The sequence below is a fragment of the Paroedura picta genome, chromosome 10, assembly GCF_049243985.1.
Source record: "Paroedura picta isolate Pp20150507F chromosome 10, Ppicta_v3.0, whole genome shotgun sequence".
Taxonomy (NCBI): domain Eukaryota; kingdom Metazoa; phylum Chordata; class Lepidosauria; order Squamata; family Gekkonidae; genus Paroedura; species Paroedura picta.
This window is the reverse complement of record NC_135378.1, coordinates 16,239,176-16,264,638: the sequence shown is the minus strand read 5'-3', so window position 1 is coordinate 16,264,638 and position 25,463 is coordinate 16,239,176. Positions and strand designations below refer to the sequence as shown.

Genomic DNA, 25,463 nt, shown 5'->3' with positions numbered 1-25,463 from the left:
GAGTGGGAAAGTGTACTCTCCGCCCTGGATGCGATTCCATCCGTCTTTTTGGTTGGCAGACCAACGTGACCGTTGAATGTCCTTGTCTTAGGAGCCAGCTGTCCCCATTTAAGTGGGATCATTCTTCTTGCCTTTGTCATTCCGTTCCTCCAAAATCATCTATCAATTTCTGCAGGTTGCAGTAGGGGCCAGTCACAGAAGAGCCCTGTCCTTCCCCAGCCCCTGAGATCTCTCGCAATTAATTTTAGGGTAGAATAAATTGTATGTTTAAAGCATTCCAGCATGCACGGCAGCCTTTGTGCCACGCAAGCTCCTTCCCCCTGTCCCCACCTCCTCAGAATTACAAACGGCCTCCACCATCTCGTGGGCTTTCCCTGTGGCATTCCTTGTGCTCTAGAATCCACTCCAGTGGAACGTGAGGGAAATTCCGACCCCATTGACCTTGTGTGTGTAAAGCGTCCTCAAGTCACACCCAAATTATCGTGATCCTGTAGGGTTTTCGAGACAAGGGGGTTTGCTATGGCCTGCCTCTGCATGGTCTCCCATCCAAATACTAAGTTAACCTGTCTCAGCTTCTGAGATCTGACAAGATCAGGGTCACCTGGGCCATCTTGGTCAGCTTCCCAGAAGGGCTAGGACAGGGGTAGTCAACCTGTGGTCCTCCAGATGTTCATGGACTACAATTCCCATGAGCCCCTGCCAGCGTTTGCTGGCAGGGGCTCATGGGAATTGTAGTCCATGAACATCTAGAGGACCACAGGTTGACTACCCCTGGGCTAGGAAACGGGATTATTTAAGAGAGCGTTTTGGGAGACGTGAGAGGGCAGTGTAGAAATGCTGAGTGGTGCAAATAGCTAATTGTGTGTTTTTTCTACTCTCTTCATTTTTCAGTGGATTTCTTCTTCTGGTTTCATTCTATGCTGTGACCCGCTTTGGACTTCAATATTTGGGAGAAAGATGGGCTTTAGGATTCTGGAGATCCAGCTTGAGATTCTAGCACGAGCCGTATTTATCCTACACAGAGTTCTCCATCTTGGGAATGGAACCTATGTTCCAAGTGACATTGTAAGGTGAAAATTGAGATTACTGAACATTGAATTACTGCAGAATTACAAGTGAACAATTGTGCAGAAAGGGGCAAGCTACTGATGAAAGTGGCACATTTTGAAAGTGAGATTGAATCTGGACCTCTTTTTAGCTGGGCTCCGTGAATATTCTGTTTCAAGAAATTGACTGGAAAAAATTATTTTGTATTAAAGAGATTTTATTGTACTGCCAATTCAAGAGGTTCTTTTTCTTTGGGTTGTAACCTCCAGCTGGCACCTGGGGATCTCCTGGGGCCATTTCGCACAGCTTAAAAATAGCACAATGGTTGCTAATTGAAAACGCTACTAATTTGGCATTACCCACGACGTCGTAGACAATCTGCAACACTCCTGAAACCGATCAGCAAAAAGCGCTTCGTTTTAGCGCTTTCAGGGGAATCCCAAAAAGTGGATTCACCCTCCGGAAAGCGATACACTCCTGCAACCAATCTGCAACAATAGCGGGAAAGTTCTGTGCGTTACCATTGTTGCGGTTTCTTCAAAGTCCCTCCTCCTGAGCCTGTCCTCCAAACTTCCGGCAAAGCGATCGCGATTTTTTTTCTCCGAGCGAGCGGGGATAAACGCACCAGCGAGCCTCTTTCTGTTTAGAGGCTTCCCTGGCTTCAGTCCTTCACCTTTAGTCACTAAGCACAAACCACATAAAAGCCCGTTTGCTGAAATAAAGTCCCTTTATTTTTTACACATTAATTCAGCCGAAAATCGGGCCCGTGAGAGGGGGGGGGGATTTTTTTTTTATCACTCGAGGCAGCGTGGCAACGATCACACGATAAAACGACAGCTCACATTAGGCAGCTGGATGGGTCTCTCCATTGCAAGGAATCTACCCAGATTCGTTGCTATGGGTCTGTTTTTTTTAAAAAAAACCTTTCTTAAAGGGAGAGGGGCTGTTTGGGAGCATGCTAACGGCTGCCCATTGGCTGCTTGACGGCCAGGGGCGGGACGAGCTTGGCAATAGCGCTTCCTTTCTAGCGATTTCTGCCGAGACCGGAAGCCTGTGGGAAACGCTAAAAAACGCAACTGATTCCACTACAAAGCCAGTTGTGGAAAACGACAAATTCCACTATTTTAAATGGCGATTTTTCATTCAGTGACCAATTTGCAACAAAGATCCCCGTGCGAAATGGCCCCTGCTTTTACAATTGACCTCCAGGTGACGAAGCTCAGTTCACCTGGAGAAAATGGCTGCTTTGGAGGGTCAGTTCTATGACATGATACTCAATTGAAGTCCCTTGCTTCCCAAAACCCTACACCTCTAATTTTCAAGGTATTTCTCTTCCAGAAGCTGGCATCCATAGTAGCTTTACATTAAGTATCCCCTGTGCAAGCACCAAGTCATGTCTGACCCTTGGGGTGACGCCCTCAAGCATTTTCATGGCAGACTCATTACAGGGTGGTTTGCCATTCTCTTCCCCAGTCATTACCATTTTACCCCCCAGCAAGCTGGGTACTCATTTTACTGGCCTCGGAAGGATGGAAGGCTGAGTCAACCTTGAGCCAGCTGCTGGGATCGAACTCCCAGCCTCATGGACAGAGCTTCAGACAGCATGTTAGCTGCCTTACCACCCTGCGCCACAAGAGGCTCATAATAACTTTATATGTTCTTAAAACAAATACAGTTAAGTTTTAAATAAATACAGTTAACTTTGGCCACCTCATGGGAAGGAAAGACTCCCTGGAGAAGAGCCTAATGCTGGGAGTGATCGAGGGCAAAAGAAGAAGGGGACGACAGAGAATGAGGTGGCTGGATGGAGTCCCTGAAGCAGTCGGTGCAAATTTAAATTGACTCCAGGGAATGGCAAAGGACAGGAAGGCCTGGAGGATCATTGTCCATGAGGTCGCGATTGGTCGGACACGACTTTGCATTTAACAACAACAACAGTTAAGTTATTTTATTGAGGCTGCCTGCAGACAATAGGTTTTGGGAGACTCACAGGTGAGTCAGCGACTGTAGCAAAAGCTGCATGGGGAGGGGCTGCTACAGTCAATTGTTGACAAGGTGCTGTGGAGGTTCTAGGACAGGGGTAGTCAAACTGTGGCCCTCCAGATGTCCATGGACTACAATTCCCAGGAGCCTCTGCCAGCAAATGCTGGCAGGGGCTCCTGGGAATTGTAGTCCATGGACATCTGGAGGGCTGCAGTTTGACTACCCCTGTTCTAGGACTTCAACGAAAGCATTTGTGGCTAATTAGGGTGCCAACTGGGAGTTAAGAAACACCTGGAGACTAGAGGAGTCGAAATTGAAGAGGGTGGAGTTTGGGGAGGGAAGGGACTTCAGTGGGGTGTAATATCATAGAGTCCACCTTCCAAAACAGCTATATGAACCGTTCTCTGCTTCCTGGAGAGCAGCTGTAATCCCAGGAGGTCTCCAGCTACCAACCGGAGGTTGGCAAGCCGATAATGAACACCCCACATTTTGCCAGAATCTGCCAAGTTCCTCTCTGCCTCATCACATTTATTTCTTGGGTACCCCCGATTCCCCCCAACATCTTCTCCCAGCACACTGCAATTTGACCTCTCCTGGCCTCACTCTGCAACCTGCCCAGAGGGCCGATAAAATGAAACGTCCGCTTGTCTTGCCCGAAAGTGCCAAATCATCCCACCCCCAGCCCTTGCAGTGACAGCCATCTGGCTTTGCTGTGAGTTTGCCAGCAGATTATTTTCTCCCGCTTATAATGGTACCAGTGCTGGGCCTCCAGTCCTTTCCTATAGGCCACCCAGCAGGTACTTAGTATTCATCAAGGGTTTCACTGCCATTTCGCTCCGGGGCTTGTTGTTTCAACCTCCTTGTGACACTGAAGAGTTTCCAGATTTGCTGAATAAAAATGGCACAGAAGAGTCTTCGCTTCCACCTGGATAGCCACCAGAGGCAAACAGAAAGGACCTTGGGGTTTAATGTCTCTTCAGAGGGAATGTTACAATGCACCGGCCTCATTATTCATCGCAGAAGAGGCCTTTGTCTCGGTCAAGCAGGTTTTATGTGTTTTCTATGCTACATAAATTCAAACTGGATGGTTCATTTATTTGTTGGATTGCAGCTTTTATTCAGTCCAAACTAAGCCCTGGGATTTACTAATAACTGGTTCTCTGTCTCTGGTTTGTCTGAGAACTTGCATTGACTCTTGTGGAAGTTTGGGGTCTGGTGTTTCAGGGGTCTAGATGAGTAAGAAAAGAGCATTTGCCCCCCAGATGATTTTTACTTATCATTAGTCCCCAAAGGCCTTTGATTAGTCCTCTCATGAGCACCTCATGAGAAGGAAGGACTCCCTGGAGAAGAGCCTAATGCTGGGAGCGATTGAGGGCAAAAGAAGAAGGGGACGACAGAGAATGAGGTGGCTGGATGGAGTCACTGAAGCAGTCGGTGCAAACTTAAATGGACTCTGGGGAATGGTAGAGGACAGGAAGGCCTGGAGGATCATTGTCCATGGGGTCGCGATGGGTCGGACACAACTTCGCACCTAACAACAACAACAACAACAACAACAACAACAACAACAACAACAAAGGCCTTTAGGGTGCCAACTCCAGGTTGGGAAATTCCTGCAGATTTGGGGGTGAAGCCTGTAGAAGATACAGGCTCCAAAGGAATGTGATGCCAAGAAAACTGCCATTTTCTCTGGGGAATTGATCTTTGTACGATGAAGATCAGTTGCTCTAGGAGAACTTCAGGCCTCACCTGGAAGTTGGCAATCCTATCTCATAGTTCTTTATATTTATTTCACAGCATCCCATGTGGGGATGAGAAAAAAGGTCTGTCTCAAAATATATGCACGAGATAGCAAGTCACTGCTAATACCCCATCTATGAACACATGTTAACTAGTGCACTGAAAACAAATTGATCAAGAAAGGGAACTGTTTGTTGTGTCACAAAATTTTTCATCCTGCCCTACTCAGGTCTCTATCTTGGGTCTCAACCTGCCCTATCTTGGGTCTCAACCAGGCCGGTCATTTTATTTTCTATATCTAATTTTTAAAACCGTTTTTTTTGTTAACATTCTCATAAGTTATATGTGTTTTATGTGTAAAACATACATGTCTTCTATGTGTAAAACATAAAACAAATAGGTCGGCAGTCGGGTTAGGAAATACCTGGAGATTTGGAGGGTGGAGCATTAGAAGGGTGGTGTTTGGGAGGGGATGGATTACAATGGGGTATAAATTTGTTTATTAAATTTCTTTGCCACCCTTCCCTGCAGGCTCAGGGGAGCTTACAATGTTAAATATAAATAAAAGTTTAAGCATTAAAATACAAAATTCAGCTTATGTTAAAATCAGGAGCCCCTCACCTTCTCTTATATGGGAGGGGGGATGGGATGACAAATTGCTATAGTGTCTGATCTAGATTACATACAGATGTTGTCTGTGTAAGGAAGCCAGTATTCCCGCCTGCCACAGAGCATAAAAGACCTGTCTAAGGGCTTTTCAATATTCTAAATTTCCTTGTTTGTAATTTCTTGTTTCATTGACAGAAGGGATTCTTTCTGTTCCACTAGTGGTTGATTAGATATTACACCAGTTTATGTCCAGCATAAATCTGCAGGGAGATATGCTGAGCATAAACCGGAGTAATATCAAATTGACCACTAGAGGGAGAAAAACATGCACAGAATAGAAAACGCCCCTTCAAGAAATAGGAAGTTACAAGTGAGGAAAATGAGATTGTGGAAAACCTGTAATTCTGGCTGAGTTCAAGGAGGAAGCAATAGTGACCAATAGCTCAGCCCCTAGCCAAGACAACCCCTGGATCTACAAAGGTGATGGGTTCAACAGCTAGGTCAAATGAGCTTGGTAGCTCCCTTATGCTGCAGAGAGCACAGCTCTGTAAGATCCCCAGAGTTGACAGTCTTTCTTAGCTATGGAAAGTGACAAATCAGATGTTAAGAGCAAGGGTAATTTCTCCATCCCAACTGGGATATTAAATTAAAAGACCTTTAAGGCCCATGATGATTGGGGAGATTTTCTTCAATGAGATTTAAGGGAGAAAATAGCCTTAAGGGATTTAAGGGAGAAAATAGATTTAAGGGGTCCTGTTGGGTGTCATCCTCCCCCTTTCCAAAGCAAATTTCCCCTAGGAGTTGGGGTACAGAGTACAGCAGAAGTTTCTAGAAAGTATCCCACTGCGTACCAGATTATGCATAAGGATAAGTTTCCAGAGGCATCTGTTGCCGATGAAAACAGAATGGGGGACTAAATGGACTGTGATGTGGCCCAGCAGGGCAGTTCTAACACTTGCAGACAACTCGAATTAGAAAATAGACTCAACTTTTTTTACTGAAATGCCATAACAAGAGCAAGATGACAAGACAAGAGCTATCCATCCATTCAGTACTGCAGAGCAAATCCACACGAAAGAATGTGGAACAACTTCAAACAGAAGTTCGGGACTTGCTACAATAATTGCGGGCAATGAGACTGTGGGTTTTGTTATGCAGCAGGTCATGCTAGGTTTTCATAACGGCCCCTTCTGGCTTAAAAAAAAATCTATAAAAATCTTTTATCGAAACCGCTAATGGTAGCTTTCAAAAAGATGGGAGCGACATACCAAACGATAAACATTCAGAACACATTACACACCTTGTTTAGCTTGTCTGGAAGATATTATATGCTGATAATAAGAGAATGTATAATGAATGCACCTGAAGAATAGATCATGTCTAATGCGGACTCTTATTTCGTTCCAGTTGGCATGTTTTCAGGGGCGCCGAGTAAGATGATGATTTATTTTCCACTCTGTGCAAATTTTACACTAATTCCAGACTCCTATTCCCATCCCTGGCAACTCAAAAGAGAAGAAAGTGGCAAGGCTACAGTTATTAGCAGGTTGCCTGTAGATTGATGCAGACTCCAACCCACACTGCTATACATTGCACTCCATCTGGTGCCATCACCCCCAATTATGCCAGTATGGTGTGGTGGTTAGGAGTGAGGACTTCTAATTTGGCATGCCGGGTTCGATTCTGCACTCCCCACATGCAACCAGCTGGGTGACCTTGGGCTCGCCACGGCTCTGATAAAACTGTTCTGACCAGGCAGTGATATCAGCGCTCTCTCAGCCTCACCCACCCCACAGGGTGTATGTTGTGGAGAGAGGAAAGGGAAGGTGACTGTAAGCCGCTTTGAGACTCCTTCGGGTAGAGAAAAGCGGCATAGAAGAACCAACTGTTCTTCTTCTTCAGTAATATCAGGGCTCTCTCAGCCCCACCTCCCTCACAGAGTGTCTGTTGTGCGGAGAGGACGGTAAGCTGCTTTGATCCTCCTTTGGGTAGAGAAAAGTGGCATATAAGAACCAACTCTTCTTCTTGTTCTTCTTGTTCTTCTTGCTCTTCTTGCTCTTGTTGTTGTTCTTCTTCTTCTTGTTCTTCTTCTTCTTGTTGTTGTTCTTCTTCTTCAATGTTTTATTTAGCATCCTGTGCACTGTCATGGACCATGTGTGCTTTCATTTTTTAAAAAGTCCCTCTCCATTTTCAATCCAATTTCAGATTTGTCTGAGAGGAAGTCTCTAAACTTAAAATATACTTAGGATATTATCACAGATTTGTCCTTATGAGGATAGCAAGAGCCCTGCTGGATCAGTCCAGTGGTCCATCTAGCTTAGCATCCTGTTTCATACAGTGGCCAACCTGGAGAGTCAACAACGGGGCAAGGAGTCCAGCCTCCTGTCTCACACAGTGGACAACCAGTTCCCCTGAATAGCCAACAACAAGGCATAGAGGACCTTTTGCCACCGGTCTGGCGGCCGCTCCCGCGATTATACTCTGCAAGGGCCCTGCTAATCCTTAAACTGGCTGTGGTGCTATGGGTCGGACACGACTTCGCAACTAACAACAACAACAACAAGCAAATCTAACCACAAACAGCTCAATGCAAAATGCTAAATACTGTTAACCTTAAAGTAGCGATCCCCAACCTGTGGGCTGCAGACCACATGTGGTCCGTCGACTAATTGGAGGTGAGCCGCAAAGGATGCCTCCCCCCCCCCGGCCCTTTTCTCCCCCTCCCCCCCAGCCCTTTACAACAGCGGTCGGCAAGCTTCTGCTTGCCGCGGACCGCTGCTCCGGAGTGGGCAGAGAGGGCGGCCCGGGGGCCCGCGCACACGTAGCAGCCCCAGTGCAAACGCGCATGCGCGGACTGCCATGCATGCGCATTTGTGCCGCCGCCATGTTGGCGGACGTGGCTTCCCTTCCCGGCCCCTCCGGGCCGCAAGCAAATCGGCTGCTAAAGCTTGCGGCTAATTAGCTTGCGGCTTGCGGCTCGGCAAGCTTCTCTTCCCTCCCCTCCCGAAGTGAGAAGCTTGCCGGGCCGCTAATCGGCCGCTTTGGCAGCCGATTTGCTCGCGGCCTGATGAGCTTCTAGCTTCGGGGGGGGAGGGAAGAAGGAGCCGCGGCCTGGCGCGCGGGTTGGGGACCACTGCTTTACAACACACTTTGAGTGTCCTTGTCTCCCATCACTCCCAAATTGGACTATCTCGTTGCAGAGAAACAAGCTCAGGGTTCCCATTGATTTGTCATTGTCATGAGTTAAAATTTCCATGAAAATAAAGTGTTCCTTATGTTCATTGTTGTGGCATGTCTGTATCTTATTTTGAAGGGATGTTTAAACATTACCATAGTGATCAGAGAGCGTTAGGGCAGTGGTTGAGAGTAGAGGAGTAAACTGCCCCCCCCACCGGGCCTCAGTAAAATTGTCAAGCGTTGAGTGGTCCCCAGTGATAAAAAGGTTGGGGACCACTGCCTTAAAGAACTACCAAGTGCTATATGACTTAACCTATGGAATAATATGAGGAATAGCATGATTAGCAAAGCATTATAAACGAAGGGCTGGGACCTTCCTTGTTCCCGCACGCCTCCCAGCTTTGAAAGCACAAATATCTCAAAGCCCAGAGGCTGAGACAAAACAATTGCAGCATCTAGGCTACCTGCTTCTCCCCCTGCCCAGGGAAAAGATACCATTGCAGGGTGAGGTTCCCAAGCAGCCAAAGCTTTCTGGAGAATGCACAAGGCTTTGGCCAAAGTATACTAGGCCCATCACAGGCAGGCCCCAAACCTAAGCCCCACAGGCAACCCCAGAGAAAGAGAACTAAGTAATGGTAGGATTAGGCCTAATCCTGACAAGGAGGGTGTAAGGCTTGATAGAGATTGGATGTATGCTGGAACCATTTGGTAGCACAGCTAAGGAATCAGTGCTTCTGAAGGGCATGTTTCAAACTTCCTTGGCATCTTGACTTGCTAAGATAAAACCAGCAGCAGGAATTATTCAGTCTCTTTCCTGTTGACAAAAAAGAAAGGAGGGGATAATCCTCTAATAAAAACATCCAATCCGTATCTAGCTTCTACAAAGCACTGTAACCTCATAATCCGCAGTTTTAATAATATCAGTAGGCTTTGGGGTATCAGACAAATAGATGACAGCTCGTGGGCAGAGATTCCGCATGTCAGGAACTGAATCTCTCTTTGCTGCTCGCTGTCAAGAGGCTAGCGGCAAAAGATGGTTCTTTTATTCTTGTTTTCATGCCATATTCTAAGGCCTTCGCTCCTGTAGAACCACTGGCACATTGCTTGCCGTGATCAGCGTCCTTGTCAACAAGCCTGTTCCAGCAGTTCCTCGGCGAAACAGGCTTCCTCGGGAGGTGGTGGGTTCTCCTTCTTTGGAAGTTTTTAATCAGAGGCTGGATAGTCTCCTGACAGACAGAAATGCTGATTTTATTAATTTAGGCAGGTTGTGAGTGGGTGGGCAGGAAGGGATGTGCCCATGTTTATCTCTTGTGGCCCTTCCTTGCATACCCAGGGAATTGCTGCTTGGTGGATTTCTCCCAGGCCAGGCTGGAGTCTGGAGATTTTTGGTGGGGGGGGGGGATCACTTGGGCATGGAATTGGGGTCACTGTGGGTGGGCAGGTAGTTGTGAGTTCCTGCACTGTGCAGGGGTAGGACTAGAGGACCCTGGAGATACCTTCCAACTGTATGATTCTGTAATTCTAAGCATTCTGGGGGAAAGACCCAGGCTGCAGATGGTCTCCCTCTCTTTCCTCCCGTGCTACCTGCAAAACAGCTAATTTTAACGTAGTTAACCAGAACTGCAAAAAAGCCCTGACTTTATAGAAACCTCAGCATGACCTCAATTTTGAAAAGTCTACCTGTTCAACTCCAATGGAGTGTCTCACTCCTCCATTTGCTAATGATACCGTCTTTCCAATAAGGTTCTCGAATACAGGGACTGTCTGACGAATTCTGTCGCATTTGAGCTCCCCCCACGTTCCAAGGCTGAAATCATTACGTAATTTTTAAAAGAGGTAGTGGTGGTTGGACTTGTGTAACAATGCAATTCCAGTGTAACTAAATTGCTGTGTCACAATTTCAGTCTTCTTTTTAAAAGCTGTGGGAGGTTGTTGTGGATGGAAGTGATGCTCAGGAGGGGAGAGGGGAACCAATGCCCTCACTGGGGACAGCCTGGATTTTCCACTTCCAGATGGCCCTTCCCCTGATAAGAACATGAGAACAGCCCTGCTGGATCTGACCAGTGGTCCATCTCATCTAGCATCCTGTCTAACACAGTGGCCAACCTATTCCTCCAGATGGCCAACAACAAGGCATAGAGGCTGAGGCCTTCCCCTGATAAGAACATGAGAACAGCCCTGCTGGATCTGACCAGTGGTCCATCTCATCTAGCATCCTGTCTAACACAGTGGCCAACCTATTCCTCCAGATGGCCAACAACAAGGCATAGAGGCTGAGGCCTTCCCCTGATAAGAACATGAGAACAGCCCTGCTGGATCTGACCAGTGGTCCATCTCATCTAGCATCCTGTCTCACACAGTGGCCAACCTATTCCTCCAGATGGTCAACAACACAGCATAGAGACTGAGGCCTTCCCCTGATAAGAACATGAAAACAGCCCTGCTGGATCTGACCAGTGGTCCATCTCATCTAGCATCCTGTCTAACACAGTGGCCAACCTATTCCTCCAGATGACCAACCACAAGGCATAGAGGCTGAGGCTTTCCCCTGATAAGAACATGAGAACAGCCCTGCTGGATCTGACCAGTGGTCCATCTCATCTAGCATCCTGTCTCACACAGTGGCCAGCCTATTCCTCCAGATGGTCAACAACACAGCATAGAGACTGAGGCCTTCCCCTGATAAGAACATGAAAACAGCCCTGCTGGATCTGACCAGTGGTCCATCTCATCTAGCATCCTGTCTAACACAGTGGCCAACCTATTCCTCCAGATGGCCAACCACAAGGCATAGAGGCTGAGGCTTTCCCCTGATAAGAACATGAGAACAGCCCTGCTGGATCAAGCCAGCGGTCCATCTAGTCTAGCATCCTGTCTTGCACAGTGGCCAACTTATTCCCCCAGATGGCCAACAACAGGGCATAGAGGCTGAGGCCTTCCCCTGATAAGAACATGAGAACAGCCCTGCTAGATCGGCCCAGTGGTGCATCTAGTCCAGCCTCCCATCTCACACAGTGGCCAACCAGTTCCTCTGGCCAGCCAACAACACTGAAGATAGACTGAGGCCTTCATATGAACATCAGAAGAGGCCTGGTGGATCTGACCAGGTGGTCCATCTAGGCCAGCATCTTGTTCCACACAGTGGCCAATCTGTTCCTCTGAATGGCCAACAGCAAGGCATAGAGGCTGAGGCCTTCCCCTGAGGGTGCCTCCTGGCTACGTGATTTAGAGCAGGGGTAGTCAACCTGCAGTCCTCCAGATGTCCATGGACTACAATTCCCATGAGCCCTTGCCAGTGTTTGCTGGCAGGGGCTCATGGGAATTGTAGTCCATGATCATCTGGAGGACCACATGTTGACTACCCCTGATTTAGAGGATTAGTGCCTCCAAAGGGCAGAGGTTCCAGGTATTCTTAAGGTAACAAGTGTATACGAATGGGTTTACTGCCATGAGGTAAGATTTGTGGAATACAGAGATCGCTGAGGCAGGATTCGTATACCAACAACACAGAAGATGTATTTATTTACAGGCTGGTTTCAAAGAACAGATCAGCAGCACAGGTCTCCAGGCAGACAAATGGCTGAGGCACATCAACTTCAGCTAGCTACGGCTTCCCAGAGTGATTTGCATCGATGCTTTCAGGCCTAAACAGGCTGTTACTGCCATTAGGTTGGCTCCTTTCTCTCACAGGGGATTCTACCCACACCAGCCTGCCGGGTCCCAGGAGTCAGGATAATGCTGCAGTGAGCTTCTCAGCATGCCCAGATGTGGGAATGGGGTGGGGAGTGCTACATCACTGTAAGCAAGTAGGGGTGTGTCAGGATCAGCCCCTCTGATCTCTGCCAGGGTGTTAACTCCTTGAAAGAGATGCCTCTCTTTAGGCACTTGCTTACACTTTCAATGCATTTTTGTAGATGTTGCCCATTCACACAGTAAAATCCAGTTTCAGAGTGCATTGATGGATTGAAAGGACACATATGCGGCAGGAAGAGTCAGACTGCTGTCCCCCTACTGCCCCCAAATTCCTCCCCCCCCTCCCCATGATCCTTCCAGGGGGGAGTACCGCCCACTTTGGGAACCCTTAGCTTATGACATTCCTAGGATTTTGCGCAAGGGCACTTTGGCACCTTCTGATTGTCAGGAATCAGGCTAGAGTCAGCGAGCAAAGTCTGTGATAAAGGAGCCTCCAGGATCCCAGGCAGAGTAGATCCAAAAGACAGGCTTTATTGGACAGAACAGTTACAATAGCTAACGTGAGCCAAAACTCATTGAACAACCGCCTTGGCAGAGACAAAGCTCCAATGGGCATTGGGGTGTACTTATACGGGGGACGAAGCATGGGAGGTGGATGAGGGATCAGGAAAGCAGGAAAGGTACATTAGCAAAAAGTTACAAAAGTTCCCAGCCAAGCCAGATGGCCTCCCCCCAAGTGTCCCGAACCTTTGCAGCCCAATCATCGACTCCTGGCGGGAGAGAGGCTGCCTTGCCTGAAGGCTTCGAGAAAGTGGGAAAGTGGGGGCAGTGTAGCCATGGACAATTTCAAAACAGGCACGGCCCGTGTGGACGTGCTCCACATTGTTGTATGCATAATCCGCGAGGGAGAGTAGTTGGATCCAGTCATCCTGGTGATAGTTTAGGAAACACCGCAGGTACTGCTCCAGAACCTGATTTGCCCATTCCGTCTGGCCATTTGTGGCCGGGTGGTAAGCAGTGCTGAGTCCCCAAGAGAGGACTTCCCAGAATTGGGCAATGAACTGGCTCCTGCGGGCACTGATTAATTAAAATGCCCCATCACATTCTGGCGTCCAGGGAAGGGTCCTTTTCACCCTTCCCCTTTGTCTTTAAGAGATTGGTAAGGGGAAGGACTACTTGGGAGTAGCATGGCAGAAAGTCACAGTAGAAGTTAGCGAAGCCTAGGAAGGCCTGTAGTTAGCGCTGGGTGCAGGGAACCCCCCCCCCCAGTCTACCACGGACTGACCCTTGGCAGGGTCCATTTGGATCCCTGCCGTGGAGACGCAGTAGCCGAAGAAGTCCACCTGTGGGCGGTGAAACTCGCATTTGGATAACTTGGAGTACAGTTTGTGCTTGGCCAACCTGCGGAGCACTTCCCTCACCAATTTCACAAAGACTGGTTGGGTAGGAAGGGACCATGGGAGGAAGCACGTCTGCCCACCCTGGATGGGGTACAGTTTTTAGCAACGCACTCCGACAGAAACCTGGGTGTGATCCTGGATGCTTCTCTTACAATGGAAGCCCAGGTCACAAAGGTCACTGTATCAGAATTTCAAAGGTGCCTGCAGGTTGAAAAAAGGTTCAGGGCAAGAGGGCAACTATTGAGGCCCCACTAAGCAGAGTTATATCCTCCAGCAGAATTCAATGGATTTACAAGGGTATAACTCTGCTTATTTGGGCACAGTTAAATGGAAAGAAAGAGCCTCTAGTGGCGCAGAGTGGTAAGGCAGCCGCCTGAAAGCTTTGCCCATGAGGCTGGGAGTTCAATCCCAGCAGTCGGCTCAAGGTTGACTCAGCCTTCCATCCTTCCGAGGTCGGTAAAATGAGTACCCAGCTTGCTGGGGGGTAAACGGTAATGACTGGGGAAGGGAATGGCAAACCACCCCGTATTGAGTCTGCCATGAAAACGCTAGAGGGCGTCACCCCAAGGGTCAGACATGACTCGGTGCTTGCACAGGGGATACCTTTACCTTTTACCTTAAATGGAAAGAACCGGTGAAGTAGCAGGATATGCTTTGCTGGGTAAGAAGTCCCAAAGACTGAGTTCTAACTAAAAGGCACCCCAAAAGGTTTTATTACAGGAGAGGGGCAAATTCCCATCCTTTGAGCCAGCTGTGCCCGAGTAACACAGATGCAATTATCAAATTGCCCATACCCTCTCATTTATCAGTCAAGGACTTTCTAAAAGCTGACTTGTTACTTAAAAGTCGAAGCGAGTGAAGAGCAAATTTCCTCCCATTCAGAATCCTCAGACCTCAGATCTCAAAAAGCATTTCCCACAGGGAGATTTAAATAAACGCGGAAACACTTGCAAAAGCCGCGTGAAAACCAAAGATGTTAAGGTTGTACAAGAGCGCCGGAATCTCTGAAGTTGCAAGCTGTAAATAGGATTTAGGACCTCGTGTTCACCAAGACAACAGAAAAATAATTAACACATACTGCTAAACTTCATTAGTCTCCCAGGGTTTAAATTATGCTTGTGATATCAACACATTAGAGTGGATACTGTTTAAAAAGGTAGGAAGCCACTTTGCCATGAAAGTTTGTTTTCTTCCACACAGGGAACAATGCCCCTTTTTACTGCACAATTGCTGGCAAGATGTGTGCTGTGAATATCATTTTGATATCTGAACTCCCTGGGAAGGCTCTTCAGACATGGCTGCGCACACTTCGTTTCCTCTCTGATCATTCATTAAAGGAATCTAAGGGCTAGAACATCCACATCTTTACTGTCATGAGTAACAGGAATGTTCGATGTTGAAGGGTAAGCACTACAGAAACATCCTTATAGTGAGTATTCTGCTATTTTATCATTGCTGCTGAGTTGGTTCTTTTATGCTGCTGTTCTCTACCCCAGTGGTCCCCAACCTTTCTGAGGCTGGGGACCGGCAGGGCATCGGGCCGCGCCTGCGGGCCGCGCCTGCGCATCGGGGCGTGCCCGCACATCGGGCCGCGTCCGCGCATTGCGCACCGGGCCACGCCCGTGCATTGCGCGTCAGGCTGCGCCCACGCATTGTGCATGCATGAATGCACCATGTGCATGCGCAATGCGCGGGCACAGCCCGCACGGTCTCGGCCCGGCCCTGATTCCCTCTCCCCGCCCTCTCGCAGTAAGAAGCTTCCCGGGCCACAATCTTGTGGCCTGGGAAATTTTTTACTGCGGGGGGCGGGGAGAGGAAGCCGCAGCCCGGCGCCGTGGCCTTCGCGGCCCGGAACCGGGCCGCAGCCCACAGGTTGGGGACCACTGCTCTACCCGAAGGAGGTTCAAAGCGGCTTATTTATTTATTGTATTTATTTATTATATTTATATACCACCCTCCCCGGAGACTCAGGGCAGTTTACATAAGAACATCTGAACACCGCCCGTGGCGCCGCGGGCGCCACGGACTAAATAAAAGAGTAAGGCGTTCTGGGGCGCGATGTGTCCGGGATGCGGAAGGGTCCGGATTGGACCCTTCCTCATGACAGACAATTGGAGGGACCAATCGGCAGGCGCAAAGCGCCTGCCGATTGGTCCCTCTTATTCCCAGCCCCAGCAACTGCGAGCCGCGCGCAGTGCGGCTCACAGTTGCTCCCGGCCTGACGCGGCGAGAGGCGCTTTGCGCCTCTCGCCGCATCAGGCCGCCGTCTGAGGGAGCCCCTGACAGCCGCGCAGAGTGCGGCTGCTGGGGGCTCCCTGCCCGAGAGAGCCGCCGTCTACTCCACAAGAGAGCCGCCCAAGAGAGCCGCCGCCCGACAAGGTCAGTTTCTAGCGCCCGCTGTATTCGGCATATAGTGGGCTTGATTACTAGTAAGAACATAAGAACAGTAAATGAAACAGTCTATAACATGTGAGTAACCATACAATAATAACAACTAATTGTTGGAACCTTCTTTAACCGCTCCTAGCGGAGCAGATAAAATAATCGGTTAAGGACCCCGACGGCGGGCTCTGTCCATGATGAGGAAGGGTGCCGATAGTCGCCTTTCCCTGGACTGACAATCGGAGGGCCCAACAGCAGGCGCAAAGTGCTTGCCAATTGGGCCCTCCAATTGTCAGTCCGGCAGCAAGGGACCAATCGCGAGCTGCGAGCAGCTTAGCTCGCAATTGGTCCCTTGACGCCGGACTGACGAATCGGGAGGTGCTTCGCGCCTCCCGATCCGCTCCCCATCGACTTCACTCACGTCCGCTTCACCACCACCATTCCCTCACTCGCCCTCTACGAGGCAGGTCGCCACCTGCCTGCAAGTCCAGGCACCACCCGCGGCCGTAGCCCCGATGCCGCCTGCCACCGCGCCTCGATTTGCGACCCCTCGCCGAAGCCGCATGCGGCCAGGAGCGGCCTGTGGCGCCACCCGCCACAGCGAGACGTTGCCGCTCCCGCCCGCCATGCCGCCAAAACACTCCGGGGGTCACCCCTGGGCCATGCAGCCAGGACCGGCCACCGCCGACCCGTCCTAGAGTGCCGACGACGACGACCACCCCGCCCACCCGCCGGCCGAACTTCACCCGCCCACGCCGGAGGAGCCACGCCAAGCCCGCAAGCTGCCTCCTGCCCTCCAAGCCCAAGCCCGCAAGCTGCCTACTGCCCGCTGCAAGTTCCTCCCTGCCCTTCAAGACACAGGTGGCCCGCGGCCCGGGGGGGCACTTGCCGCCACTTCACAGGCCGCCCACCGCCCGGCCTCTGATCCGTCCCTGCTGCTCCGCGAAACTCCACGGCCCCGCTAGCGCCCGCTGTCTTCAAATTACAGCGGGCTTGATTTCTAGTTTAACAATATAACAGTATAAACAATATAAACATTGCAACAGGTCCAGAGTATACTTGTGGAGTTCTGTGTTCTGAGGGGGGAGCAGGGGCCCTTCAGTCGCTGTTGATGTCTGGTCTCAACCAAATGCCTTCTCTTTCCTCTCCCCACAACAGACACCCTGTGAGGTGGGTGAGGCTGAGAGAGCCCTGATATCACTGCTCAATCAGAACAGTTTTATCAGTGTTAACCACTACACCAAACTGGCTTGAAGAAGAAGAAGAAGAAGAAGAAGAAGAAGAAGAAGAAGAAGAAGAAGAAGAAGAAGAAGAAGAAGAAGATTTGGTTCTTATATGCTGCTTTTCTCTACCCAAAGGCATTTCAAAGTGGCTTACATTCGCCTTCCCTTTCTTCTCCCCACAACAGGCACCCTGTGAGGTGGGTGGGGCTGAGAGAGCCCTGATCTTCCTGCTCGGTCAGAACAGCTTAATCAGTGCTGTGACGAGCCTATGGTCACCCAGCTGGCTGCATGTGGAGGTGTGCAGAATCGAACCTGGCTCACCAGATTAGGTCCGCACTCCTAACCACAGCATAATAGTGGTAACTCTCTATTGTGGGCTTTCTCAACCAGGGTTTCATGAAACCCTGGGGTTTCTTGATGGTCCTGGGATGGCCAAATGGATGGGAGTTAATTAATATCATTATTTTTCATATAACAACAACAAAGCTTTTACTGGCGTAACAGAAGGAAAGAATAAACAGAAATAAAACCCAGTACAAACATGGCACGAACCAGGTTTGCAAAACAAAACAATCATAGACAATCAAGTTTGATTGACAGGTTTGATTGTCTATAATTGTTTTGTTTTGCAAACTTGGTTCGCACCATGTTTGTACTGTATTTTATTTTTGTTTATTCTTTCCTTCTGTTGCATCAATAAAGACTTTGTTGTCGTATTTTTAAATATTTTTAATTTGTTAAACATTTATCAAACAATATATATAGTCATGTTGGCAGGGGCAGGGGCTCATGGGAATTGTAGTCCATGGACATCTGGAGGGCCGCAGTTTGACTATACCAGGTCTACCTATAATGTTACCTTAAAACATAGCAGTTTTTCTTAATTGTGCCAGTTCTTGTGTTTTATATTTAACTAGTAAAAAAAGCCCATTGTATAAAGAATACAATGGGCTCTAGCAGGCAGGGGTGAGAGCGAGGGACGGAAGGCTACCTGAAAGAGGGCTGCGGCTCCTCGGTGGCTCCTTGGCTGCGGGTTGGGCTGCGGGTTGAGCTCCTCGGCGCGCAACTCCACGGCTCCTGCCGGCTGCTCTTCGCCGGCTCCTGAAGTGGCTCCTCGGCGTGCTACTGGCTCTTCGGCGGCCTGTGGCGCTGGCGGGGGAGTTGCTGCTGCTGCTGCGGCTTGGCGGCGCGGCGAAGCATGGGCCCAGCGGCGATCGCGGCCCAGGCTCCGCCGTTTGCTGGGCGGGCGCCGCCTGGGATCGCGCCGCCGCTTCCTCCGTTGATGGCGGCTCTTCCGGCGGCAACAGTCATGGCGCCATCGTTGATCGCGTCGCCGCCGCCGCCGCCCGCATCTGATGTGGGACCTCGCGTCAGGCCGCCGGGCAGGGAGCCCCCGGCAGCTGCGCTCCGCGCGGCTCGCAGTTGCTGGGAATCAGAGGGACCAATCGGCAGGCGTTTTGCGCCTGCCAATTGGTCCCTCCGATTGTCTGTCATGAGGAAGGGTCCAATCCGGACCCTTCCTCATCCCGGACACATCCCGCCCCAGGAGGGCTTACAGTTTTATTTAGTCCGTGGCGCCCATGGCGCCACGGGCGGTGTACAGATTTGATGCACTTGTTCCTTGATTTACATGGGTAAAAGTACTCATCCCATAAGAACAGGCCTGAGTGAACATAAATCTTAAAAATGGAATTCTATCTGCTCCTATTGTGGAACTTTGTGGAAAAATCATAAACGGGAACAATTGCAATTTTATGTGTTCAAAAGGTTTGAAAAAGAAAGCTTTAGGAGACTAGATGCTGGAATAGGAGGAAACTCATGTCATTTTTAAAATTGGGATTGTGGAACCTAAGAGGCTGAACAACCTGTTGGATTTCCAGTGCTTTTAATAGTTGCTGATTCGTCACTGCCTTGAAGTACCTTACAGCTGTTGCTAGTTACACATGGGGCCATTCCGCATGAGTTCAAAGTAGCAGAAGGCTTGCAAATGGTAAACGCTACTAATTCACCCAGCGAGGCTTCTCCAGCTACAGTCCCTCCTCAGAAGTGCTTTAAAGCTCCCCTAAGTCCCCAAGCACAACACAGCCCCGTGTTTGCAAGTTCCCTTTAATTTCAGGCGAAAATCGCACCCATGGGGGGGGATTTTTTTTTCACTCGGGGGAGCGTGGTAACGATGACTTGCCAGCTCACACGCCAGCTAGATGGGTCTCTACTTAGGAAGAATCAAGGCATATTCGTTGCAACGTATGTGTGTTTTTTTAAAAACCTGTGCTTAAAAGGAAAGGGGCTTTTCGGGAGCATGATAAAAACCGCCCATTGGCTGTTCATTTGATTGACGGCCAGGGGCAGGAACAAGCACAGGAAAAAATCGCTTCCTTTCTAGCGATTCCTGCGAGACCGGAAACCTGTGGGGAACGAATGAAACACTACTGGATTCCCCTACAAAGGCAGGTATGCGGAACGCCGAGATTCCACTATTTAAAATAGCGTTTCCGCTTTGTGAAACCAATTGGCAACATTGGTCCTTGTGCGGAAAGGCCCATGGTATTTAACATTCCTTCAACCCAGATTCAGGTACGTCTGGAATGCCTTAAGCTAGGAGTAGCTGTTTATAGAATTTGTTATAATAATCTTGTCATTTCTATTTTACTTGGGTTTAGAAAGAAAAAGTTTTAGGACTTTTTGGTTCTTCTGTAACTTAGTTTCTTTAATTTTACAGTGGTTTGCTGTATAGTATTCATGTTAAAAACCATATATACTAGGTAGATTTTTCTTTTTATAACACAGATGTTCATATTCATGTTACCACAATCCTAACCATTTGCTCTAATATTTTGGAAAAGCCAGCCTGAAAGGAATGCTGTCCAGGATGCCTCTGGGTGTCCAGACTGCGCTTCCCAGTAAAGCCAGGCACACACGGATTGGGCCAGCCCCTGGAGCGGCTACCTCCAGAAGCCGGCCATGAGGCTCTCAGCCAGCCTTGCTGCCAGACATTTCCTGGCTGGCGAGGAGGGCTCTCCCATGGCTCCGTGTTTTCGCTGCCACCTAACCCGCCCGCCAGCAGCCATGCTGACCCAACCCCAGCATGCACGTTGCCCCACCCACCAGTGAGCCTGCCACCTCTGATGGCATGCAGTGACCCAACCACCTCCAGCGACGTTCCACGGCCGCCAGAACTGTGCCCCGCTTGACTGCCACGCCACCAGCACCTCAGGTACGTTGGCTGCCGTCTGCCCGCTCTGACTGGACATGCTGCTAGCACTTGTTGCATTCCTGCATGCAACAGGCTTGACTGCTAGTAATTAATATTTCCAACATTTTGTTATTGCTTTAGATCCTTTGTTAAGAGACTGTTCTTCTAAACTGTAGTTGCCAGCTAAGTACAATTTAAGTATGTATTCATGTCATTGCTCAAGTATATTCTTGTGATGCATTTATTGATTTTTTTTTTTAACAATCACTAATTATACTTTCCTAAGAGCCTCTTGTGGCGCAGAGTGGTAAGGCAGCCGTCTGAAAACTTTGCCCATGAGGTTGGGAGTTCAATCCCAGCAGCCGGCTCAAGGTTGACTCAGCCTTCCATCCTTCCGAGGTCGGTAAAATGAGTACCCAGCTTGCTGCTGGGGGGTAAAACGGTAATGACTGGGGAAGGCACTGGCAAACCACCCCGTATTGAGTCTGCCATGAAAACGCTAGAGGGCGTCACCCCAAGGGTCAGACATGACTTGGTGCTTGCACAGGGGATACCTTTACCTTTAATTATACTTTTGTATAATTCCTAAGAATTGATGTCCCTTGATAAAGCTACACAGTGAAACACATTGGAATCTATTTAGAATTTTGAATATTAAAGAATCAACTGAAGTTTGAAATCTCCCTGGGAGTTTTTTTATTATACTGGAATATTTGTTGTACCATATTAGAATCCCAGGGCCCTATTGCTTGCTTTGTGTCTATCACTGGGTCCTACTCCCTCCTATTTCATTTTTGCTTATACACTGGTCAAACAATTTTATGATTCATACAGTGACAGCTCTTTTCAGATTGCAAAATTTAATCCCAAAAATTTGATGCTAGTATGATGAGAGCCAGTTTGGTGTAGTGGTTAGGAGTGCGGACTTCTAATCTGACATGCCGGGTTGGATTCTGCGCTCCCCCACGTGCAGCCAGCTGGGTGACCTTGGGCTCATCACGGCACTGATAAAACTGTTCTGACCGGGCAGTGATATTAGGGGTCTCTCAGCCTCACCCACCTCACAGGGTGTCTGTTGTGGGGAGAGGAATGGGAAGGCGACTGTAAGCCGCTTTGAGCCTCCTTCGGGTAGGGAAAAAAGGCATATAAGAACCAACTCTTCTTCTTCTTCTTCTTCATATACACTCTCTGACATAGTAGTACAGAACTAACTAGGAATGAGCATGAACAACTTTTTTTTTTTTTGCAATTCAGTATGTGGTTCATAGCTGAACCAAAAACCAAACCACTAACTCAACCATGAACCAATATGAACTGGGAGGTTGGTTCACAAACCAGTTTATATTGGTTTGTCGCCTTGCTTTCTGCTCTCCACTGCTTTTTTTGGGGGGGATCAAAAAACGGGGTTTTAAGTGGCTTACGCGCTAACTTGGTGTCAAGGTTAAGAGCAGTGGCCTCTAATCTGGAGAACTGGGTTTGATTCTCCACTTCTCCTTCACATACAGCCAGCTGGGTGACCTTGGGCCTTTCTCAGTTCTCTCAGGACTCTCTCAGCTCTACCTAATTCAGAGGGTGTCTGCTGTAGGGAGAAAAAGGCACTGCAAGCTACTTTGTAAGCTACTTTGAGACTCCTTTTGGGTAATAAAAGGAAGGGTACAACCTCCCGGCTTTTCTTCTGCCCCCTTGCTCAGCTGCTTTTCAGCTCTTCATGGGTGAAGCAGTGTGAAAGAGAATGAAACTGCACAGACATTACAGGCTGCTTAAAAAAAAAATGAAATCAAGCTATTTCAGGGGGGGGGGGGAGTTTGGGAACAACCAGGTTTCAGAAAGAGCTAGGGATCCCCTGGAGGTATAGATCATCTCCAGACTACAGAGATCAGTTCCCCTGGAGAAAATGGTTGCTTTGGAGGGTGGACCCCACAGAGGTCCCCTTTCTCTCCAGGCTCCACCCCCAAATCTCCAGAAGTTTCCCAACCTGGATCTAGCAGCTCTAACACCCTCTTCCTGGCCAGTGGCAAGCCAGGGAAGAAAGGGGGGAGCATAGAAAAACTGGGATTGCTAACAACGCTATATGGAAATGAGGCAAAAAAAAAAAAGGCTATGAAGGGAACTGAGCCATTCAGACTGTCCAGTATAGACACCTTCAGAAGTAAAAATCCACTTAGTTACGCAGTGGGATCATATTTGTGGCTCCAATCGGGCTATGTTTTGAGCACTGAAACAAATGATTCTGACAAACCTTTCAAAGTGCAAAACTGACATGAAACCCCCCCAACCTTTTATTTTTCGCTAATGAAGCCGGTTACCACAGCCAGTATATATATTTTTATAACAGCAGCCATAGAGAACTGTTGTGTGGTTTGTTTTCTTGACAGGCCTAAAAAATCAGCTTCCAGAGGGTTTAAAGAACAAACCAAGCTGAGGCAGTCTCTTCACTCGCTCCCTCTGGATCCAAGAGCAAACGTGTGTGGAAAAACCGACAGAATAGAGCAAGTTGTATAACCAGGGGGTGTCTGTGTGTGAGTGTGAGTGCACCTTGTGTTTTTGCATGCCATTTCATGTTCAAGGTCTTTTGCTTCAGCACAGAAAATAATGAAAGAGGAAATCAGTTCCATTTGGTTTGGTCTGGAAAGTTGCCAAGAGTTTGAGTTCGGAGTTGGGTTCCCCCTCCCCTCTCCAGTTTTCGTTTTGCCTCTCTGCTAACCACTCCCATCAGCTAGTGTTGTCTAAGTTCCCTAGCAAGACGCAGCATTCATAACTCCACGGATAGTCTGGAAGCTGAATTCGGTTGCTGGCCACCGTTTGCACGAAAGATCACAACCAGCCGCAAGGCGCTTCTGCATTAACGGTAGGAAGAGAGCAATTAGTAACCATTGGGTCTGCTTCACGTCAGAATGTTTGTCTTTGACCCTGAATGTCACAGTGGAATTCAGAAGAATCTTTCCCTCTTAGATCTCCGAGGGAGTGTGTGCGCATTTTCAGCAGATGTGGTTCCTAAGGGAAAGGGGCAGACCCAGTTTTTTGGCATTATCCCAGCCATGTTTGTGTTATGCTTTTCGCAGAATGTCAAGGGCTCTGCTCAGTCTAAAGGTTTTGTCGCCATCGGGAAAGATTTAGGAAGCAAATCAAGCTGGTGTTTTGTAGCATGCCGATTAGTGTGGTGGGAGGTGAGAACTCAAAAACTTCCTCCAAACTTAACCTTAGCCACTCCGACTTCTAACAAAGATGATACTATCGAATTACCTTGGAAGGGATTGTGTACTTCCAAGCACCCCCTACTTGCCATTGATTAATATTGATGAATCTAAGCATTGTACTTTTGCCTTTTTTTTCTCTCTGTCTAAAAGCAACACCGACTTCTCTCACTGTCTCTTGAAAGTCTCCTGAAGAATCCTGGCATGTCCTTACTACTGTTTCTAGTCACAGGCTCGATCCTTTTTGTATCCAATGGAACGACGCAAGAACAGTCCCGGCTGGCCATTAAGGAGACCCAGGGAAAGCTGAACTTACTGTGGTTGGCTGTCCTCTTCCCAAACATGTACGAGCACCTTTACGAAGGCAACTGGACTTACACCACTTGCGAAGTGAAGCCCAGTGCTAACCTAGAAGCTGGCAAGCCGCAGGTGACAGGAAAAGTCCTCTTCAAGCAAATTAACCCACATGGAAAACTGATTGCCATATTCTACCTGGATGGGTTTCCTGAGGACGAAAACGAAACTGGTAGAGCTATCCACGTCCACGAACTGGGAGACCTCAGCAATGGCTGTGAGTCTGCTGGGGACCACTATAACCCTTTCAATGTCAAGCACCCCCACCATCCAGGGGATTTTGGAAACTTCTATCCTAAAGCGGGCAAGATCAGAACATTGATGTCCAACCTCCAGCCTGCTCTCTTTGGGCCCCTCACTATTGTCGGAAGATCTGTCGTGATCCACGAGGGTACAGACGATATGGGGAAGGGGGGTGACAGTGGCAGCTTGCAACATGGGAATGCAGGCAAACGTTTGGCTTGCTGCGTCATTGGGTACTGCAAAAAAGAAGCATGGATGAAGGTCTACAAGGAACTTCTTAAGATGAATGACTGAAAACGCAACAGCCAGGCCTAGAAGAAGACCAATAGGCAGTTTTACATTGGCCATACTTGCTACTAAATAATAGGAAATATCCCTGAAGGCCTTTTGCTCTGGCGTAGTCTTCCATTCTGTAAGCAGACTAGACAGGAGGAGGAGAATTTTCTTCAAAAGTTCATATCCAGGTCTCTTTTGGGCTTCAAAGTTTAGCGTTGCAGGGTAAGAAATGAATATTTTGCTATGGGGGATCTTGAACAGTTCTGTTTATTTCACGTTCTATCTTTTGGAAACCGTCTCAAGAACAAGAAAGCTAGAGGAACAAAAGGGTAAAAAAAAATAAAAGGCTTGAACTAAGTCAGTGTACTGTTTTTTTAGATACCTGAAATGCATCTATTTTCTTTTCCTCCCAGTCTTTCCACTATCCTGAGGACAGGCTGGCCGGCCGCGATAACGGACTTCCCCCCGTGGGCACATGTAGGAGTTCACGCTTTCTTTCTGTTTTAAAACTTCAGATCTGCTCTTTCATTCTGCAGGTATTTGCGCCCGAACACTTCTAAGCCTCTTAGCTGTTTGAGCTCTCCTCAACCATGTCGCCCCGTCACAGTTTACATTTGAAAAGAACCTTTTACAAGAAAATACCTAGCTTTTTGTTCCTTGCAGAGAAATATTTGGAAGCGCTTCCTTCCCACCCACATCTGGGTCAAATGACACGTTGCCTTTTGTACAATGTAGATAAAGTTCAGGCATGGGGGAAAACTTCCTTCCAGAGAGAAAAACTGTACAAATTATGCCAGATCCTGTAGCTTAACCAAACTGTTGACAAATTAGGAGGGGGCAGATGATCTTCACCTCAAAGTTATTTTGCTTTCACAAGTCTAATTTTTTTTTAAATGAAGAATTAATAGTAGGTGTGATCCATGGCAAATGTCCAAAGGATAAAAAACAA

The 25,463-nt window shown here is 48.5% G+C and overlaps 1 protein-coding gene across 1 annotated transcript; it reads left to right on the top strand.

Annotated features, from left to right (window-relative positions):
* Positions 1–23,134: 23,134 nt before the first annotated feature.
* SOD3 (superoxide dismutase 3) lies at positions 23,135–24,871 on the top strand. The gene is made up of 2 exons (XM_077301510.1): positions 23,135–23,295; positions 23,795–24,871. Exon 2 carries the CDS (start codon positions 23,846–23,848, stop codon positions 24,530–24,532), a length of 687 nt encoding a protein of 228 aa, XP_077157625.1. The 5' UTR covers positions 23,135–23,295; positions 23,795–23,845; the 3' UTR covers positions 24,533–24,871.
* The last annotated feature ends 592 nt before the right edge of the window (positions 24,872–25,463 follow it).